Source organism: Cryptomeria japonica, chromosome 9 (genome assembly GCF_030272615.1).
Source record: "Cryptomeria japonica chromosome 9, Sugi_1.0, whole genome shotgun sequence".
In the NCBI taxonomy this organism is placed as follows: Eukaryota; Viridiplantae; Streptophyta; class Pinopsida; order Cupressales; family Cupressaceae; genus Cryptomeria; species Cryptomeria japonica.
In genome coordinates, this window is record NC_081413.1 from 299,661,318 (window position 1) to 299,684,470 (window position 23,153).

Genomic DNA, 23,153 nt, shown 5'->3' on the forward strand with positions numbered 1-23,153 from the left:
TCCAAGGACGTTCTAGTAATATATTGTATGTGAGATCTAGGTCTAGGACTTGACAAACCACATCCTTTGTAACTAGCCCAACTCTGAGGGGTGAGGTGATTGTGCCTTTAGATGAATGCTCTTCATCATCATATGCCTTGATGGTAATTTTGTTTGTAGAATTCACAGCTTTATCATAATTGTTTAATAGTGCTCAATGTACAAATGTTTAGACCTACTCCTCCATCTATCAGGACTCGTTTTATTTGATGTTTGTGTATGAAGGCTTCAATGTGTAGTGGTGCATTATGTGGCTGACTTATGGAGGCATCATCGACTTCTGTGAATGTAAGGGAGTGTGGAATGGAAAGGTATCCCACCATGGCTTGAAATTGGTCCATGTTCAGATCAGTAGGAACAACAGTGTCTCTCAAGATTTTATCAAGAATGGCTTTATGTGCAAGGGATATGCGTAAGAGCTTAAGAATGGAGATGAGCGGGGGGTCTTCCCCAACTGTTCTACAAGGTCATACTTAGGTTTGGTTGATGAGGAAGAAGTGTTTTTAGATGGAGCACCTTTCAAAGTGAATTTACCTCGATGAGTTGTGACATTACATTCAGAGGTAGATTCGAAAGAAGATCCAATGCCTTTTAGGACAATCTTGGGTCTTTGGGTAGAATTCTCGAGTGTTTTGTCCTTGATGATAATGGTAGAGACATAATTGTCCATTGAAACGTGATTGATAGTTGAATTATAGTTATAATATGCTCTTGTATAGTTGGTTTGGTCATTTGTGGCTGCAGCTTTTCCCTTATCATGCTTTGGGAATGGTTCCTTAAACATCTTGTGTTCTTGATTGGATGAGTGTCCTTCAATTTCAATGTCACCTCTATCAATAAGATCTTGTATGATGTTCTTCAGTCGATGACAATTTCCTATTTTATGACCCTTGCTCTTATGGAATTCGCAATACTCATCATCATTCCACCAATTTGGTTTGACCTTTGGCTCATATGGAGGAAAATCTGGAATCGTAATTACTTTGTTTGCCACTAGCTTCTTGAAAACTGACTCAAGTGGTTCTCCCAATGGAGTGTACTTCCTTCGTGACTTGGAAGTTGTTTGAGTATTCACTTGATTATTTGTAGAGCTTGATCTTGAAAAAACAATTTTGGGTCACACTGTATTAGCATCAACAACACCATCATTGACTGTGTTCTTGTTTTTGTTCCAAAATCTTGGTTTATCTTTTCCTTTAAAGTCATCTTTGTTTTCCTTGAATATCTTAATGACTCTTTTCTCAATTAGGACCTTCTATGTTGCTAAGCCTTTTTCAATGACGTCCTTGAAGGTGGACAAACAATCTTTTCTTAGGTAATAACCAATATCTTTGTTAACATTCTGGGTGAACATTTCTACCATTTATTTATGTGGAATTTCACAAGAGCATCTGCTGGCTAGATTCCTTCATCTTTGTAAAAATGATGAAAAGGATTCTCCATCCTTTTGTTTGGTGTTGCACAAAGTGGTGACTGATATGTCTGTCTCTGTGTTGTATGAGAAATGTTGGATAAATGCCTCTACTAGATCACCCCATGACTTAATACCACGTGGGAGTTGGGAGAACCATTCCATAGCTTGATCACCTAAGCTTTGTGGAAATAATCTCATCAAATATGTCTCTTCTGCTGCTACCTCAATACAAGCTATGAAAAATTGTCTTATATGTGCCTTAGGATCCCCTTTTCCTCTGTACTTATCAAACTTAGGTGTCACAAAGTGTGTAGGAAATGGAGGCATTGGAATGCTCTTGTCAAATGGATAGGGATATATGTCTCTCATTGTGTATGTTGGCTTCGGTGTATTTATGTCCTCCATTTTCTTTTGTAAGTCCTTGATTTGTTGTTCCAAATTGTTCTTCGGTGGAGACCGACTTCTTGGACCATACCCCATGCTTGAGGCACCAATTGGAGGAGGAGCATGTTGCATATATGGATGATATTGATCATACACATGTTCATATGGAGGAGGTCTATAATGATGTTGTGTATAAGGACCACTTGGTATAGAGTCATGATGAGGAATGGAATATCTGCTTTGTCCATGTATACCATACTCTATAGGCATGTCATGAGTTTGTTCTAGTGTGTTGCCCCCAAATTTGACGCGGGGTTTCCTTGTGTCCAAATTTTGAGCATGCCTTTGAATATCCAGTTGCTTTGGCGGTTGATCCTTAGCATTGGTATGTGATTGAGCATATTTTTTTGCATAAGACTTCCATAATGGTCTGCGAAGGTGAGTATCATATGCTTGACCACGTGTGTATGGGACCTTGTGTTTTTGAAACAAAGATGATGGTGATTCAGGCACCATATGTGGTCCTCTATTGCCTCCACTATTAGGCCTCCTTTGATCCATGTTGGAGTGAGGTTGTTGCAAAGGTCTATTTTCCATTATTTGAGACATGTCAAAATCATGAGGGATCTTGGCTCCACTTTGTGCCATCACTTGTAAGAAGTATTGTCTATCTCTCCTCATTATTTCCTCAACCAATCAATTGAAATGGGGATTCATAATGGTGTCTTCCACTTCCATTGAATGTACGGAAAAGTTTTCCATATTGTCATTGTGTGTATCATTGTTGTTTGTAGTGTCCATGTGCTCAATATTTGGAACGTTTCTATAAGCATCCATGTCAGGTAATGTAGTATGATCAGAATTGGAAAAGATATCATTGTCATATTCATAGGAACTCATGTTTGCGGACTCTTGAGCCTCTTTAGCTTCTCTCCTAGATTTTTGGGAATGAGTTTCAACCATGAACTAGGTATTGACCAAGATGTGTGAGACTAGATGAAAATGGAAAGAGTATGGAAGACCAAGAGTTGGATGGAATGTAAATGAATCTGAGGTGTACTTGTGATGTCCAAAGTGTAAGACCAAGTATGTATGTAGTAGAGTAGGTGTGGCTTCCAAAGAGATGATAGTTTCTCTTGATGAGGTAAGTTGACCTTGACTCTAAGTAAGACCAAATGAGACCCAAAGGTGATAGACCTTGATGACGGACCACTTAGCAAAATGTTCTTGTATGTAATGTGTTGACAAAGTATGATGAGGACAAGCAAGTGACCTTTTGACTCAAGTTTAGACAAATGTGAATGTAATGTAAGGTGTAAAGCAATGATGGACTTTGTAAGACCCAAAGACAGGTTGAATGCTAGATGAAAACCCCAGAGAGATAACCTAGGAAGCTCAATAAGTCTAAAACTGACTGTTCTTGTTTGTTGAATTATGAAAGTTTTCAATCCTAAACACAGACGTGCCTGTATACTTCACAGACGCGCTTAAAGGACACAAACGCTATTCTGTCAGACACAGACGTGCTTAAATGACACAGACATGGTTCTATCAGACACAGATGCATTTCTAAGATGCTGCAATGTTGCTCAAAAGACACAGACACGTTTCTGCAAATTTTGTGCAATTTTTCCAATCCGTGAAATTGTTTGTTGTGACCAAATCTGAATGTTTGACTATTTTTCATGACAAGAGGACACAGTGTTGATGAGGACTCGATGTTTGCAAGTGTTTAGACTCAAAGACTCCAAGAAAAGTGTGTTGTTTGATGTAAAATTGTTTTGCATACACTTGAAGACACAAAAGACACAATGTTTTGATGTTTGGTCTTGAATGTTTGATTGTTCAAAATAAGTCAAGCACAATTATTATGGCTGGCCAAGATAATAGTTGTTGATCCCACATGGAGTTTCCCCCGAGGCTACGCTATCCAGAACAGATACTTAGATGCTTAACCCCATTGGCTCCAACCTCGACACTCACTTCTCAAGGCAGCCAAGCATCAGTCCCCATGAAAAATCCCCGTGGTGAACTTTGTATCTCTACTAAGAACCGTATGTGTGTGGGCCGCTACCAGAGGTCCGACCTCCTGCCCCAACAACTAGAAGGATTTTGGCTTCTAAAACAAAAAGGTGCTAGTAAAGGCATCCGCTCGTGTGGCCATACATGCGGCACTTTCAGCTCTGTAAATACAGAAGGCTCCCAGCTGGTAGGGGTTACAACCTACAACTGATCAAATAAATTTGATCAAACGGGTTTATGGGGAGACATAGTGTCGGTATGAACTAATCAGCACACGTTATCCATAGTTTTCACCATGGATACAGTTATTTATAGTGGTTTGGAAGAAGATGGCTTTTCTATTGCTACCACTTGGGTCATTCTCTCCTCGCTAGTAGTCCTAATGACCATACGGGGAGATAGGCCCTCTAAAGATTAAACAAAAAGAACCTATTGCTCAAGACACAAAAGACAATGGTTCAATTTTAATGCACCAATTGAAGTGTTTGCTACTCTATGAAAACAAGGCACACAATAAATATCAAAAACCCTTGCCAAGGTTCTGCAACAAAGATCTATTAGTAGTTTGGATTGTTTGAAATAATCACCCCTTCTTGCAAGCACACAAGTTAGGTAAATTTTAGATCCAAAAGACTTTGTGAAATAGAGGCCTTCAACAAAATGATTTTTCTTTCAAGACGAGCTGCACCAATTTCATTAGCTAGATCTGAAAATGTTAGCTCAAAATAAACCAAATCTGAAATCCGAATGATGAAAAATTGAATCAATAAAACCAAAAAAATGCAACAACCTAACACAAACACAGTTGTCACAGACACAGACGCTGCGAGAACACATAGACACGCCTAGATCTGACACAGACGCGGCTCCCGAATGCAGACACGTTTCCCTAATGCAGACGCACCTGAAGACTTCACAGACACAACTATGGAACACAAACACGTTTCCTAAAATCTGCAAAAAAAAAAAAAATATTGTCAAATACGCAGACGCAGTTCCAGATGTCACAGACGCGACAGAAAATAAAAAACACGATCCGAAAGTGCACAAACGCAAAAATGTCAAAATATTATTGGAAATGTCAGATCTGCAACTTCAAAACAAAATCTGCAACAAAAGATGTTAAATGCAAAAGGGACAAGGGTCCCACCGGGCATGCCAAAATGTATACGATGAAAATGGATAACAATAATGTTGAAAGACTAAATGAATTCAACCACAAAACCCTAGCTTAACAACAACAAAGATCCACCATAACATATGAAGATTACCTAAGACAATGCAAATCAAATGAAATCACAAAGATTGAATCTCCATTCTTCCTATCTCCATTTATCTTGCTTGATATATTTGCTCTCAGATTTTATGTGCACAAGAGCTCAACAAATAACGGAAATGTGGTTGCAAGTAGGATCGCATGTAAAAGGCGTAGTGTAGTTGAGCGCGCAATTGAGTTAGTTAGTTCGGGTTGATAATGAAGGAAGCATCTCCTTATATAGAAGACACCATAAGAAATGGAGGGATAAGATTGAGAGGTGTAAAAGATAAATGATCGATTATGATTAGAGGGTAGGTAAAGAAAATAAGAAAATAATGAAAGGGTAGGTAGTGTAGGAATTAAGAGATGAATGACATGTGTCATAGGTAGAAAAGGCTAATGAATTAATTAAATAAATAAAGATTTATTTAATTAATAGAGGAAGTGGGATCAATTAAATAAGATATTTATTTAATTTAGGAAAAGGGATAATTTAAATAAATAAATGTATTTATTTAAATGAGAAATAAGGCTAGAAGATGATAAATGAATTAATTAAATAAATAAAGATTTATTTAATTCATAGAAGAATTAGGCTTAAAATAATTAAATAAATAAAATATTTATTTAATTAGACATGACAATTTTAGGTGTCTACACTATCAACCACTACATACACACTGTCAAATCCCCTTGGAGTTATTGGTAAGCCTAACATAAAATCCATGCTTAAACATTCCCAAGGCCTCTGAGGTATGACCAAAGGTTGGTACAAACCTGCATTACTTGATGAACCTTTTTCTCTTTGTAAAATTGCACATTGTTCTACAAACCTTATCACTTTTGATTTCAACTTGGGCCAATGGTAAAACCTACTAACCTGCTCCATAGTTTTATCTATGCCAAAATGACCTCTTGGACCTCCTTGATGCTTTTCTTGAATAATGTTTTGTCTAATAGAACACTGGGGAATGCAAAGAATGTGTCCTTTGAACAACAAACCCTCTTGTATCATATACTCTAAATAAGAAACATGTGAGGTGTTAGAAAAATCAGAGCAAATAACATACATCTCAACAAAGTCTTTATCATCCTTGTAGAGGTCTTTTAACTCATTCAATCTCACACTTTGCAATTTTATCTCCTGCATAGTCATGACTCTCCTACTTAATGCATCAGCTACCTTGTTTGTAGTGCCCTTTTTGTGCTTGATAGTGAAGGTGTAGGATTATAAGTATTCAACCCACTTTAGGTGTGTTTGATTCAATTTCTCTTGCCCATTAAGGAAACTAAGGGCATGGTTGTCGGTATAAACTACAAACTCTTTGGGTAGCAAGTAATGACACCACTTCTTCAATGCTTGCACCATGACATACAAATCTAAATCATATGTGGAGTATCTTTTCTTGGCTTCATTCAATTTCTCTGAAAAGAATGCTATAGGATGATCTTCTTGACTCAAAACGACCCCTATTGCCCTTTGGCTAGCATCACACTCTACTGTAAACAACTGACTGAAATCAGGCAATCTAAGGGTTGGCAACTCTGCTATTTTAGCTTTCAACAATTCAAAACCCTTATTGGCTTCCTCTGTCCACTTAAATTGACATTTAATCCCTCCTTTAATGGTGTTAAGGATAGGAGCACAAACATGGCTAAAGTTTCTCACAAACTTCCTATAAAAAGATGTCATTCCATGAAAACTTCTAACATCACTTATGCTCCTATGTGTAGGCCAATTAAGTATTGCCTCTACTTTACTTGGATCAATCTTTAAACAACCTTGTGAAATGACAAAACCAAGGTAAACTAACTCTGTTTTCAAAAACTCATATTTTTCAAGGTTGATTTTGAGTTGAGCCTCCTTCAACTTCTTCAAGACCATCTCCACATGCTTAAGGTGTTCCTCCTTGGACTCGTTGAAGATCAAAATGTCATCAAGATACGCAATAACAAACTTGCCAATAAACTCAACAGAGACTTCATTCATGAGCCTTTGAAAGGTACTAGGTGCATTGGTGAGGCCAAAAGGCATCACCAACCACTCATATAGGCCTGCATTGGTTCTAAATGTTGTCTTCCATTCATCACTAGGTCTGATTCTTATCTGATGATAACCAGATTTCAAGTACACCTTTGAGAAGTAGCATGCTCCACCTAGATTGTCCAACATGTCCTCTATCCTTGGTATGGGAAACCGATATCTTATGGTGATATTATTAATTGCTCTTGAGTCAGTGCACATCCTCCATTTTCCTCCTTTTTTAGGCACTAGAACAATGGGAACAACACAAGGACTCAAACTCTTTTTAATAAACCCTTTGTCTAAGAGTTCTTGCACTTGTTTGGCAATCTCCTCATTTTGGCCAGGTGTCATTTTATAAGCAGCTTTATTAGGCAGATTTGCCCCTGGTATCAAGTCTATTTGGTGATTAACATACCTCATTAGAGGAAAAGAATTAGGCATATCATCTCCTATAACCTCTGCATATTCCTTCAATAAACCTGACACTTCTTGAGGCACTTCACTCATTGGATCTACCTTAGCTTCATCTTTAGGCTTTAGCAGTGTAGCATAGCCCTGATTACCTTCTTGTTTTAACACTTTAAGGAACTCTTTGCCACTCATCAACATAACACTTGACCCTACTTGTTTTTCCTCCTTTGGATCAGGTAATTGATCCATTTGATACTTCTTACCATTCTTGGTGATGAGATAACTATTCTTTTCTCCATCATGACATGCTTTCACATCATATTGCCATGGACGGCCCAAGAGCAAATGACATGCATCCATAGGCAATATGTCACATAGAAGTTTGTCTTTGTATTCACCAATTTCAAAGTCCATCCATGCTTGTTCATCAACTAAGACATGTTGACCTCAGTCGAGCCATGATACCTTACAGGGAGTGAGATGAGGCAATCTTTTCAGTTTGAGCTTATCCACCATTTCAACTAAGACAATATTCTTTGTGGAACCTGAATCCACAATCACCTTACAAATGTTGCCATGTGACTTACAAGTGGTCCTAAATAGACTTTTCCTCTGTGGTGGCTCTTGAGCTTGGGGTATCTTTAACATTGTTCTTCTCATCATCAAATTTTCCCCATCTGTCATTGGCCCTGCCTTGCTGATTGGAGAGGTCACACTTTGAGTATCCTCCTCTTGCACTAACTGAGTCCTTCTCTCACTCATGTATGAACTTGATGAACTTGAGGCTTTTCCCAGGCACCTACTCATGGCATGTCCAACTTGGTTGCAGTGGTAACACCTACCGGTGAAGACTGTATTTCCTCTCCCCGAGCTTCCAAACCTACCTCTAAAATTGCTTCTCCCTCTAAAGGATCCTCTACATGTCCCTCTTTGAGAATCCCCACTTCCTTCTTGGTTTTGATGCTCTTCATTTCTTGAAGCACTCTGCCCTCTGCCAAAGGTTCCTCTACCCCTGAGGTTCTTACCACCTCTATGCTTCTGGTTTTGCTCACTTCTCCTTTTGATCTTTTCCTCTGCCTTAATGCCAATTGAAAACACTTGTGAACAGTGTCTGGTGTGAGGATGCTTATTTTATCTTGTATGTTTTTCCTAAGACCATTTATGTATCTGGTCGATTTCTCCACTTCATTGTCATGTTTCCTAGCCATCAAACTTAGTTTGTGGAATTCCTCAGTGTATGCATTAACATCTAGTTCCCTTTGTTTCAAATTTTTCAGACTCTTGTGGATTTGGACTTCATAATCCCCTAGTAGGAATTGAGCTTTAATCCTTATCTTCATACGCTCCCATGAAGTTATATTTTTCTTACCTACCTGTACCCTTTCTTCTTGCATCATGTTCCACCAAACCAGGGCTAATCCCCTTAATCTTGACTTCGCTACATTTACTCTTTTCTCCTTTACTGCCTCCTTATAATCAAAATTATTATTCAATGCTTCTATCCAATCTACTAACTCCTCTCCATTGAGATTTCCTCCATAGGTGGGTAATCCATCCAAATTATCCTTGGAGATGGATTTAACTGCATCCAAGAATAGTTTTTGGTCTTGAGGCATTGCTACTATTGTCTAGTCCTCCTCATCTTCCACTCCTTCATCTGTCTCATCTCCCCATTCTGTCTTAACCTTCACCTTCTCCTTCTTGGCATCTCGGGACCCTTTATTTTCTCCCCGAGCCTTCAATTCTTCTAACATCTTTGTAATCATTTGTCAGATGGATTCTTGAGTCATTGCCTTTGGAGGCATTGAACTTGCTTCTGATTCCTCAAAGTCTGACATACACCAATGTTTCAAAGGGTGGCTCTGATACCACTCTAATGCAGAGATTCTCGGAGTTGCTCTCAGTCACCTAGTTGTCTTTCTTGTTCTCTCCAACCTTCTAACTCCTCAAGCCCATCTAGTGGTACTTGGTAAGGGTTCTGCTAGTTATAACTCCAAGACTTAATCCAATTTGGCTTGCCTCCAAGGTATAGCCACAATTTTTTTACAACACTTACTATTGCGGATTCCACCTCAATCCCTATCACACCTTCCCAACGCTCCAACAACCTCTGCAAAGGATCTTTAATCACAAACTTGTTACATGAGTGTAAGTGAAGTTGACATAGCGTCTTTGGTGTATTCTAAGGGTTTGATCACCTTAAAACCCATTGCCAAGCATTCTCAAGCTCACTTTGTCTATACCGGGCTCTAAACAGACCTAATTCAATTAGGCTTCTTTTTACTGTTTTTAGGGCTTAATTTCACCTCTACCCACACAAGCCCCCCAAAAAATTACATTTATGAGTACCCTTTTCCTAGTTACATACATTATTGCAAAATGGCATCTGGGTTCTTCGTACACGTGGGGTTTCTAGAACTATCCTATTTTTAAGGGATTTAGGGCTACCCGGGTGACTTGCAAACTTGGCCTTAGAAGGCTTCACCAGTCAAAACCTCTACACAAACTAATCATGGATTATTAGAGGGCATTCAATGGGGTCTCTAAACATGTATCAACTTTTTCTCTACCAATCCATGTGTGCTCTGAAAATTCACATCTTCTATTGTCCTAGTCTCACCAACTCCTAGCTGTGAGCCTAGGGTATCATTGTAAAACCACCAAAAAGGTCTGCAAAGACAAAAAACCTACACTAAACATATTTACATACCCTAACCTATCATTCCACTGGATTTCAACCGGTGCCATCAGTGGGTGCTCAGGTTAGAGCCATTTATTGCTTAAACCCTAGCCTACAAGGGTTTTGTACCTAGTTCACAAAGAATGGGTTGAGTCTCTGCAACCAAACACAATAAAACCTTGAAATATATCTTGATGGAAAGTAGATTCACCAGTCCTTCATGCCCTGTAGGTAGGTTCCTCTGACAAGTCCGTACTGGACCGTACAACATAGCAAAAACAAGGAAAACAGTGAAAGCTATGTAAAAACAAGGTTTTTTCCTTACAAACAAAACTTGCTCTGCATTCCAAACTCTTCCAACCTGTACAATGATGCTGTCTTTTTCTTTTAACATCATGATTCAGTTGGTTAGAACCAATTTCTTCACCGCCAACAACATAAAGTGCAACTTTTTGCAATGTTGCAAATGTTGCTTAGCATTTTACATCTTTTTGATCCTTAGGATGCAACCTTGCACCCAAGTGTACTCCAAGGCTCCAAAGGCCATGTATGCATTCTAGGAGACCTAAAACAATGCATTACACCCTTTTACATGATGACTCGATTTTTAGAGTAGTGCACCTGTGAACAACATCAACATTACATCTTTCTAGTATATCAACATCCTGAACACAACAAAAGCTTGGACAACTCAACCATGACTTCATTAAGTCCCAAATGGTTGGTCCACTTATTACAACATGAAATACAACATTAAAGACTTAAGAACAAACCAAAATTTGCATGGAGTGATAGGTTCCCTACACCACTTTCTCTCTAAAGGAAAGCATATTGTTGCAATTCAATTCTATTTCCCTTACAATTATCATTTTAATTTCAAGCTTAATTCCTAAACTGAAGTTTGACCCAAGGCAAACCCTATCCACAACCCCTTTTTCTCTCCTTTTGTGTGCATGAAATTGATTCAAGAGTTGTGATCAAAGATTTTGACTAAAAATAAAGATGATGAACAAGTTAAAATTTTGAACGAGTGAAAAGTGGAGGACCATGATGACCCACCACCATAGTCTCGAGAATTTTGCCCAATCTTTCGACATTGGATCCAGTGCATCTCTTTGATCTAGAAAAGATCTCACTTGCCTGTCAAAGAGTTATAAGACCGGGGTGTGTTGGTGTAAAATATGTCTCATAATTACAATTTACTTAAGTTGACTCAGGGTAATGCATTTCATAGTAGTTTGCATATGAGACACTTAGGGAAGTGTGCACATAGGGATGATGTATGTAGGAGAATTTCCACCTTTTGTGGTCTTATCTTGTTGTTACATTCCACCTTCGGTGGGTGATCCACCTCTTGTGGAATATTTTATTACCTACTCCTACCTACCCCTACCTACCCTTGTTTCTTATTGAGCCACGTGTCATTATTGTGTGCTCACATATCCATATGGCCTTGCCTTTATAAGAAGGCTCGTCTACATTGCATGTAATTTTTGGATGATCTAATTGATCAATATTTTGCATCTTGATTAGAATACAATTTATTCTTATCAAATATTTTGTCTTTCTCTTATGCTATTAATTGGACTCTATATCTTGGCAAATTCTCACATGGTATCAGAGCTATTGGAGTGCCATTGGTTTGCCAATTGAGAGAAATTTGATGTATTTGGGGTTTTGCTTTTTTGGAGCTTTCTATTGCAAGCTATTATTGGAGCTTGCTAGGTCAAATTTGAGGTCACCATTGGATTGAGGAGGTTAGAGAAAGTCAGAATCGCCTTTTGTTTCGTCCAAATCCGACATTCGAGGCCAAATCTAGAGTCGTTTGAAGGAGGAGGGTGGTGATTTGTCCTGACAGCGATCTGCAATTTTGGAGCGTTTTTAGCCAAATCCATCATTGCCATCGCGCTCGGAAGACCCAAAAACCCCAAGATCACCTATTCATTCGTCCAAATCAAAGCCCATCATCTTGCGGTGAAAAATTTCCCCTTCCTCGATCGTATGGACGTTGCAGGTACAATTTGATTAAAAAAATAATTTTTTGCATTTTTTTTTATTAAATTCATTATTTTGAAAAGAAAAAATCAAAATTTTAAACAGGGGTGCTTTTTTGTTTAAAAGTTTTTTTGCGTTTAATTTTTTTTTTTGGGCCATTTATTGGGGGCCCGTAGGTATCGCAGGGTACACTTGTGACACCCCACAAACCTTGCCACCGTAGGGTACACCTACGGCCACCCGTAGGCCCTGCCACGCAGGGTATCTGCGGGTGACATAGGATGCTCTGCGGACCTCGCAAGGTTTAATTTTTTAAAAAACTTCTTTTAGTTAAATAAATTTTTTAATGATGTTTTTTAATTTATTTTTTTTAATAATATTTTTTTAAAAATTAAAAGTATTTAATGTTTTTTAAATATTTAAAAAAAAAAAAAAAACTTTATAATTCATAATAAAGTTTTTTAAACTAAATTTAAAAAAAAAAAAATCATGTGTTGTTTTCTCTTTTTTAATAAAGTTTTTTTGTCAAATAATAATAAAAAAATTTCTTTATTGTATTTAATAAAGTTATTTTTTAAAAACTTTTAATTAAGTTTTTAAAAACAAAAATTTCATGAATAAGCAAAACTGGGAACAATTTTTTTTCTTGTCTACCATGCCTGTCTTACAACGCTTCCAACCAATAGTCAAGGGGGGGGGGGGGGGGGGGTCAGCTTGCTCCTTTTATATCTCTTGGCGACATTCCCAATCATAGGCATCTTCATCTGTTGTATTCTACAGGGCTTCTTTGGTGGTATCATCTTCATGTTTCCATATTTGTAATGTTATGTTGTATGCTCTTGCACGAGCAATGTTGTACTTGCACTATTATAAAGTGCCACACCTCCTTGTATCTTGTTGTTGATGACATATTTGATGTAATCCTCTTGTACACCGTAGATTAGGAATATTCATGTGAGACTTTTATTCTCTAGTTGAGAAAGTATTTGGATCGAACAAATTTTCCATTGGTGCTCATCCATTTGTCTCCTTGTGAGACTTAGTGCATGGCTCTCATTGAGACTTAGATTGTACACATTTGTGCATGTCTCCCATGAGACTTTGATTGTACTAGTATTTCTACCATTTGAGTATCCAGGTGATGCTCAAAGAAGGTTGTCTCCATGCTTGATTTTCATTTTGTTGTAGTGAGTGATTCATCATCATCGATATTAGTACCTGGTTTTGTCACACTTTGACATTATTGGTGCATCATTGGCTCTCTTTCTTCCTAATGGGAAGGTATTTTGGTCAACTTCATTGGACCATCCTAGCAGGAGATTCTACATTGAGGGGGTTTTCATGGTCTCTCTTCTTCTCTTATGGGGGGACTTTTTCCTCACATTAGGTTTTGTTCTTCTCATTCATCATTGAGAACATTATGTGATTTCATCTCTCTTTTGGGGGGGGGTTTTTCCCATTGGTTTTTTCTCTCTTTCTCTGTTTGTGAGAGATTGCATTAGCTTGCGTGCATTTGCATTACATGGGTACCTAACATGGCCTTGTAGTTGGGACCCATCTTGCATTGATAGCTTGAGTCTACATTCCCCTAAGTTGCACTTAAGGGGGGGTGTTGGCATAAATTATGTCTCGTAATTACAATTTACTTAAGTTGAATTAGGGTAGTGCATTTCATAGTAGTTTGCATATGAGACACATAGGGAAGAGTGCACATATGGATGATGTATGTAGGAGAATTTCCACCTTTTGTGGTCTTATCTTGTTGTTAAATTCCACCTTCGGTGGGTGATCCACCTCTTGTAGAATATTTTATTACCTACTCCTAACTATCCCTACCTACCCTTGTTTCTCATTGAGCCACATGTCATGATTGTGTGCTCGCATGTCCATATAGCCTTGCCTTTATAAGTAGGTTCGTCTACATTGTATGTAATTTTTGAATGTTCCAATTGATTGGTATTTTACATCTTGATTAGAATACAATTTATTCTTATCAAATATTTTATCTTTCTCTTGTGCTATCAATTGGAATCTAGACCTTGGCAAATTCTCATAGCGTGACCTACCACCACAGTCTTGATAATTCAACTTGAATTTCTAGAAACAAGTTCTGATCCTCTTCTTTTGCTCATATTTCTGTTTGTGGCTTTGTCTGATATCTGTAGCATTTTGTTATTACTATCTCACTTCAATTATCCATTGCTTTGCCCTAAACCTTACAATACAAATCCAATTTCAACTAAAAGGAGGTGACAGACAAATAAGTAAATCTAATCAATTTCTTTGTCCTTTTCCTAATTAAATTGTGGCTATATTTATTGTATTTACCCCTCTTTTAATGTTTTGGTTAATTATGTAAGATTGGTGGTTTATTATCTTAATTGGTGAAACTCTAATTTTATAACCAAGACAATAATTAATGTGCCCACATGGAAAAGATCATCCCACTTTGATGCTATCTTGAGATTCTATGGTTGGCATTTTCCGAGACATGATATTAGTCTTGTGAAAATTATAAGAAGTCACTAATTTGGGGGTTACTTGATGAAATATTATTAGCATGTTTGACCAACTATTTATTTTCATGAGTATGAGGCCTGAAAATATAATTATAACTGCATGCTGGAGCATTTGGGAGTTACAATTACACCCCACAATCATAAGGGTTAAAATGGTTAAAATGGGAGTTACATACTATCTTAGGAGAAGTTAATTTTGTGGTGGGGTGCATGGGTTAAACTTTGACCATTTGTTCATGGTCTTGGTTCATGGATTTTAGCCTATGAATTTGGTAAACCATTCATAGTTTCCTATGTCTCCTTGGCCTACATTTTGAGGGCTTTGGATAAAATCACCTATTATATTTTCTGCAAGGTTATCTATTAGATTTTCTCCTTGATCGAGAGTGTTGATTTCATATAAAAGCTTAAATCATGATATTGTATTACAGATTTTAGTTGCTCATGATACATTGGTTTAAGTCCTTTAGAGGCTAGGTTTTTTTCTAAAAGGGTTTTCCAAAGATAGAATAGTGTCTTTCTTTCTATCACTTGTGTGGTTGCTTTCTTCTATATTATTTTTTATTATCTTCTTTAGTGTTGTTACTATACTAAAATGTTGTTGAATTTTTTTTAGATTGAATAACTTGGAATTTCTCCTTATAGGATTAAGTAGGATTTTTTTCATATTTCCTTTCGTTTGCTATTAGAGATTGTTAGAATTCATGATTGTTGAATTCCCACAGTCCCAGATAATCATCTGCAAGAATACCTATTACATACAAAGGAGAAATTGCACAAGAATATTGAAGACAATAACAAGAATTGAATGCTTGATTGAATATTGCTTGCTTTACAGTGAAGGATATATCATCCTTATAAAGAAATCTAATTCTAAAGATAGAAACTCTAAAAAGCAATTAATAATTAATAATAAATTAAATATTAATACACCCAAGGGATGCATTTATATTAAATTCGTAAAAAAGCTCCTAAATTCATCTTAAGGGGGGTGCTAGAGTAAAAGGTTTTATTTACTTAATTAATTCAAGTATATTGATTAATTAATTAAGTCACCTTTTTCTTTTTTCACTTAAGCTAAATTTAGGAGCTTTTTTAGGCATTTAATATGCATTCATCCCTTAGGTATATTAATAATTAATTAATTATTAATTATTAATTATTAAGTGCTTTTTAGGATTTCTATCTTTAGAATTAGATTTATTTATAAGGATGACATATCCTTCATTGTAAAGCAATCAATATTCAATCAAGCAATCAGTTCTTGTTATTGTCTTCAAATTTTTTTATTTTTATTTTTTGTTTATTGCCATTGATTAAAACACTGATGGTTTTCTTAAACCACCGGCAGTTTTCAAATCGCTACTGGTAATGGTCTTTACATGTCACCGACCGCTCACTGCTCGTCGACTGCTCACCTCCCGCCGGCAACTCAGCCGCCCAGCATAGCTCCGCCACCCAGCATCGCTCCATCGCCACCTCAGCCCGACCACCACCTGTGAGCCACCAATGGGCCGCTAGGGCTTCTTTTTTGGTCTTTTTCAACCTAGTTGGGTTTTTTTTGCGACATCGGTAGCAAATGGAGGCATTTTTTGACAAACCATATATCGTCGGAAAGCTCTTTTCGAGACGGATCTGAATCTAGAGGTTATATTTTCTAGGTTTGCCATTTTGTACCTTTTTTTCTAGTCAAAGTTAGAACTACTTTTTGGCGCTTCCAGGAGCATATCTTTTGCAAATGAACTCCATTTTTTGCAAACAAATAGGCATAGGAAAGGTGTTGGAACACTATATTAAGATCTACAATCAATTTTATCATAAAATTCATCAGGTACACAAAGATCAGTCATTTGTGTTTTTTGCTTTTTTGCACTTTCTAGCTTTCAGATTTGTGTTAGGGTTTGGGTTTATGTATTGTGGAGGGCTTTTTCCCTCTATTTCACATGGGAGACCTTACCTCTATTAAGCGACTCACTCCACACAATTATCACACCTGGAAAGCACATATGACTCATCTTCTCATGGCGAAGGGGTTATGGTCCTGTTTGGATGAGGTTCACCCTCTGTTGACTCATGCATTTGAGATCAAGCAGCATCAGAACTGCATGGATGAGGCCATGGGGATGATTTTCTTGAATATTTCAAATAGTCTTTTGTTCCACCTTGAGGGTTGAACTTCACCTCGGGCCATGTGAATCAAGTTTCAGACTCTCTTTGGCACCATCAACAAGTTTCAAGCTCTACAAATTGAGACAGAGTTGACTTCTTTGGCACGTGATTCCTTTCCTACCTTTGATGACTTCTTGACGAAGTTCAAATCATTGTGATCTCAGTTGGAGGGTGTTGGTACTACGAAGACAGATACAAAGTGAATCTACCTAATTCTCACCAAGCTTCGAGGTCCTTTTTAGATTTTCTCTTCTTGTTTTTCTCCACCATGGATGCTATGGGAGCACATCATACCATGCCCACTTTTGAGGTGTTTTGTGATTGTCCAACTCATGAGAAGGCCCAAGTATCCCAGTTGGACTCTCACACTGGCTCAGAAAAGCATGCCTTGGTTGTACAATCATCTCAGGAGCCACATAAGCATAAACAGAAGCCGAAGACCAAAGAGTTTGGGAAAGATTCTAGTTCACAACAGTCCTCTGACCCACCTCCTCCTAAAGGGGGAAAATCGAAGAAAGATAGACCTAAGTGTGTTTTTTGCAGCAAGCCAAATCATGACGAGTCTCAGTGCTATGAGAAGAAGATTGATGGATATGAAAAAAAGGTTTCAGATTTGACAACTCTTCTCCAAAAGAGCAACATTGATATTCCTTCTTCTACTTCTCACAGGTCTTCTTCTTCATTCCAGACAAATGGACAAGACAAAAGTAAGGGTCATGCATTGTGTGCAACAATTAGTCCACCTTCTTATAGATGGTTGCTTGATTCAGGTGCTTCGCATCACATGACATCTTCTCAGGATATTTTCTCATCTTTTAAGGCTTCTCCTACACCACACATTTTGATGAGTAACAACACTGTTATGGTTGTATGTGGGAAAGGTTCTATCGACATTGATGATGGTACATTTCGTGATGTATTATGTGTTCCATCTTTGTCCTCTAACCTTCTCTCCATCTATTAGATTACTCATAGTGGGGCAAGGAAGATAGTTGAGTTTACTCGAGATTCAATGCACATTAGAGATAGTGAGACTGAAAAATTGTTGCAATAGGGATAATTGATCATTCTTCCCGCTTGTACTCTTTCTCTCATTTTGGACCACCATCTCCATTGTTGGAGAATCACTCTCTTTCTTCAAGAGAGTATGTTGAGGTGAAGTTAGGTCACTTAAACTTGTGTGTTGTTCTTGAGACCAGTGTTGTGACTTCTACACCTCCACCTCATATTGAGATTGCTTCTATTCAACAAGATTCGTCTTCAACATTGCTTGACATTGTATCTCCATGCATCAAGCCACCTATTCTATTTGTTGAGGATATTTCAGAGGATTTTCATTCCCTCTCAGATGACAGATTCAACACATCTATTGTCCCACCATCATTGGGGATTCTATTACAACATCATCATGCATTCTCCTTTGAGCATCATCAGGGTCTACTAGTTTCACCTCATGTTCAAGGGTATCCTCTTCTTTGTCTACAACCTTTGTTTCTTCCGTATTGGAAACACATTGGTTTGACTATCGGCACAGGGGTTCTATCAATCTGGGGGGCTTTGGAGTCTCAAACCTCTCTCATGGGAGGTTGGTTGTACACATGTTCTTGAGAGAGTCTATTGAGACATGCACTTGTACTTTCTTTTTTTCCATCTCTTTTTGGAGACGAGTTTTTTCCCACTGGCTTTTCTCCTTTTCTCCACTTTACAGAGATTTGCATGTTGTGATCGGGTACCTCATCAGGCCTTGTTGTCGGGACCCAAATTTGCATTATTGCATGTAGTTGCATTTTTTGCATGTAGCTTCTTTCATGCACTTAGCTTTTTGGCTACTCCTTAAATTCATCTCAAGGGGAGGTGCTAGAGTAAAAGGTTTTATTTACTTAATTAATTTAATCATATTGATTAATTAATTAAGTCACCCTTTTTTCACTTAAGCTAAATTTAGGACGCTTTTTTAGGCATTTAATAATTATTTTATTTCATGCATTCAACCCTTAGGGTTTGCTTTAGGGTTTTGATCTCCTTTATTAAAGGATTGATCTCATTGTAATTAATTCAATTTGGCAAGTTAATTCAATTCTGATTCTTCTTGCAATTGTCTCCAATTATTCTTGCACTCTCTTGTTTGTAGGTTTTTCTCTTGTACGTGGCAGGTATTTGCATGTAGGTGATTATTGGGCACTATGGAATTCATCAAACATGAATTCTAATAGAGACTAGCCATCTTTTTATACCTATGAGGGAAGTTGGGCCTTCATGTTAATCTTTGTTCAAGTTGTATCTTTGTTGTACAAATGATCTTGTTTTAAGGAAATAGATGTGGCAAAAAATTCTATAATGGAGGTGTTGTTTGAGATTGTGAATAATAAATGGAAGATTTACTCGTGGGCAAAGATCTATGTGTAGTAGTTGTAGACCATAGACCATCTAGCATACAACATACTCTAATTAGTTGATGAATGAAAGACAAACAAATTCATTAGCTCTACCTTGTCGATTCATTGGATCTTAATGTTTAAGGAGAGATAACCACCAAGAAGATTTGAAAAAAAAAATACTAGAAAAAGTTCATTATGAACAATGTTTTTGTATTAAAGAAGCTATATTCTCTAAAGATGGATGATGGTGATTCAATGAGAGAGCACTCAAATGCGTTTAAAAAAATTAGTGAGCTAGTTAATATCCTAGGATATTAAAATAGATCAGAAGTATCAATGCATAACCCTTGTATGCTCTTCCCCTAATAGCTAGGACAATCTTATGATTGCTAGGGTGGTGGCCCGATGGGTAATTATTTTTTGAGGAGGTGAGCCACACTAGAGATTTTGTCAAATAATAAGTATGCCAATCTAAGGGGAGAGTTGGGTACATCAAAATGGAGTGTAAGGAGTTGAAAGCATAAGATGAGTTACACGAGGATTTAGACTTGAGGACCTCAAATGATGACGTCAGTGATGCTTTTGTTGCAACTCTTGTTACAAATACACAAGGGTGCATGGCTTATTGACTCTAACCTCAACAAAGACAAGTGGTGTTTAGGAACACCTTTAAGAATCCACTACATTGCAAGGTTCATGTTCTCCTCACTTAGACCCTTAGTTGGATGTATTCAATAATTTTGGAAGAAGGATCGAGGACAACAATTAAGCATGTAACATCGTCCTAATGTAATGCCTTGATAATGGTGCAAAAATGTTCTCATAAATTCTCTTTGATGATGCTCTTCAATGAATCCTAGGTTGTCCTTAATGAATCGTTTACAAATAAATCAATATCCTTAAATAGAACAACACAACATTCAAACCAACACAAACACACATTAAGTTGATTAATAATAGTTCCTAGGAGTGAGTCAATATGATTTATTTTGAATTTAATTTCTAAAAATTTAATATTTAGATTTACAATGATTTAGATCAAATCTATATTTGAACGATAAACGATAAATCAAAAGATCACAACCAATTTTTAAAAATGAATAAAATGAAATTAAAACATAATGATATCAAGAAACATGATTTTTTTAATTATTTATCAACTAATATAATATTGATTGAAGGCAATAATGAAAACCTCCCAAAACATAAAAGAGACCAGGGTTTGCAATTTTCACCAATACAATAAGAAGTTGATTAGAAATTTAAAGCCAAAGGATGAAACAATAAAATGAAAATAATGCGTTGTGGAGCGGCAGGTTTTGTTTTGAATTTCGATAGAAAGCGGGGGAAAATAGGCGCCGTCAAATTGAGCCGTTAATGAGGGCGTCACTTCTCCAGTGTTTGCTTGGACTGTTGGGCAGCAATAGCGAATTCCAGTAAGGATGAATAGTAAAACACCGTTGAGGAGCAGGGTTCAAACCGCAGGGAGGCGTAACAGTTTGCTGAGCCCCAATGATGATGATTTCGAGAGGGCACAGGCCCGAGCTGCGCGCGCCGCAGCCACCAGGAGGAAGTCCATTGTTGATCTGCCTCCCCCCGCCAGTGAACACGATGACCTCCTTTCCAAGGACCAAATTCTTGATCTTTTCCACAATACCATCAAGCTCGCCAGCGAAAATGTAATTTTCTATATCCTCTTCTTTTGATATGCCATTAGTCTTTTCTCTATCAAAAACATTTGCTTTCAAATCTAGTGATTTACTTAAATAATATCATGTAGATGAATGCTTGTAGAAAATAAACCAGCGGAACACCTGGGAGCTCAAGTTAATCGATCATCTCAGTGAGATCATCTACATCAGTGACAACGACACGGAGACAAACTTCCAAAAGGTATCTCTCACAGTCCCGTTATCTCTGTCTAACTTAGATTTAAAGATCAAATTTCCAGAGTGACAATGCTCATAAAATAGTCTTTCGTAAAGGCGTGTTAAATGGAAGTAAAATCAAGACAGGCTGTAACTTATATTTGTTTCGTATTGTGTCCGCCACTCTGCAGCTTTGACTCACACCTTTGAACTTCAGTATTAGTCTCTCAAAGTGCTTTTCTCTTAACACATTATGAATGAAAGAAAGATTTTTAATAACATTCAAGAGGCCAAAGCAGCCTATGGGACCCAGGGACAGCACACAATATCCCAGCATCAAATTTCTATAAAATTTGTAATCTCTTCTGTATTGAATTTTGGTAAAAAAGTTTGCAGTCTTGTCCAGCCTTGCCTCCTCATTGAAGGTACTTAAATTGTCAGTTTTCAAGGTGTCTTCATAGCTTGTATGGATGTTGTTGTAGGCTGATCACTTTTAATGAAGTGCTACTCTATCTCCACCACTTCCTTATTGCAAAATCGCCAAATTCTCTTTAGGTATCATCAATCCGCTAGTTTCATATCTAAGATGATGTGAGCTAGTCCTTAATTGCACTAAACATTTTTGCTTTCCATTTAATATTCACTCCTATGGAGGCTTTTTCCTCATGGTCCCATGTGAGATTAAATTATTTGATATAATAAGCTTTTTTTCATTCTATTTGTATTGTCCATATGGTGTTCCTAATTTTTTCTCACATTGTTTTATTTTTTCATTAGTATTTGCACATTTGAGCATATTAACATCCATTTGTCATTCTGTTTTCATCTGTGTGATCTTTCTTTTAGTTAGCTCTTACTCGACAATTAGTTTAGGCTAGTGATGGTTCTCCATATTTTGATAGTTAGATCATTGTCAATGCCTCCAAAGGAAAACTACTTGTTTTTGAAGTGGATTTATTTTGCAATCACATCAACATATTTCCTAGATTTATGAATGAGATTTCTAGTCAACATCTTCTCAATAACTATATATGTAAAGGTAAGGGATACTTGTTAATTTTGTAATGTCGGTCGTACCATTTCATGCTTTCGATATATATATATATATATATTAATTTGATTACATATACTAATATGTTAACGTTAACTAATGATATCGCGTTTGACCAACGGTTACACCGTTCATGGTATCGGGTGGTAAAGCGATTCTCAAACAAGTCGCACTCCTTCCGATTGGGTAAGTAAATGGTGACTAGTTTATATACCGTGGTGAGAGGTACATAGGGAAGAGATGTGTCTTCCCACGTGGGAAGACATATCTCTTCACTACTTAACCCCTCATCCACTTATATAGCATGCTTACATTGAGGAGGATGCACACACCGAAATTGATAAGTGTGGTGCATCTTTAAAACACGCTATAGCAGATAAAATACAACTTTTAGATCATATCTCCATCTCTTCTATTTTGATCACAAAATTTTGAAAGAACTTAACATGGTATCAGAGCAAAGTTAAGGAAGATCATATTAAAATTCTGTAACGATCTCATAAAACTTCACCAGGCTCTTACTAAGATCACATTCCCATAATCCTAATGGCAACCAAAGTTAGGTTTGAAGATAGATTAGATGGAGCATCAAATTTTGTATCTTGGAAATTCAGGATCATGCTTGTTTTGAAAGAAAATAAAATTGACTCCCATGTCAAAAGTGAAATTCCTGAACCCTTTGATGATACAGAGAAAATTTAGTGGAGCAAGGACAGTGAGAAGGCCCTTAAGATAATCGTGGATTTAGTAAGAGACCACATTGTACCAGTCATTTCTAAATATGAGACGGCCTTTCAGATGTTCAAAGCACTAGCTGACATTTATGAAATCAACAACACTAGCAGGGCTCTCACCCTAAAGAATCAACTACACCGTATAAAGAGAATACAGGAGAAACAGTTACATCCTATTTCTTGAGGATCACTGAGCTTAGGGATC

General features: G+C 37.2%; 1 protein-coding gene across 1 annotated transcript in view; it reads left to right on the top strand.

Moving 5' to 3' along the window:
* The first annotated feature begins 20,565 nt into the window (after positions 1–20,565).
* The window catches only part of LOC131079582 (condensin complex subunit 2), a 56,111-nt gene continuing 53,523 nt past the window's right edge, over positions 20,566–23,153 (top strand). The window contains exons 1-2 of the mRNA XM_058017571.2: positions 20,566–20,974; positions 21,090–21,188. Coding sequence (XP_057873554.1) covers positions 20,738–20,974; positions 21,090–21,188 — 336 coding nt within the window. The 5' untranslated portion in view covers positions 20,566–20,737. The remainder of the gene's footprint in view (positions 20,975–21,089; positions 21,189–23,153) is intronic.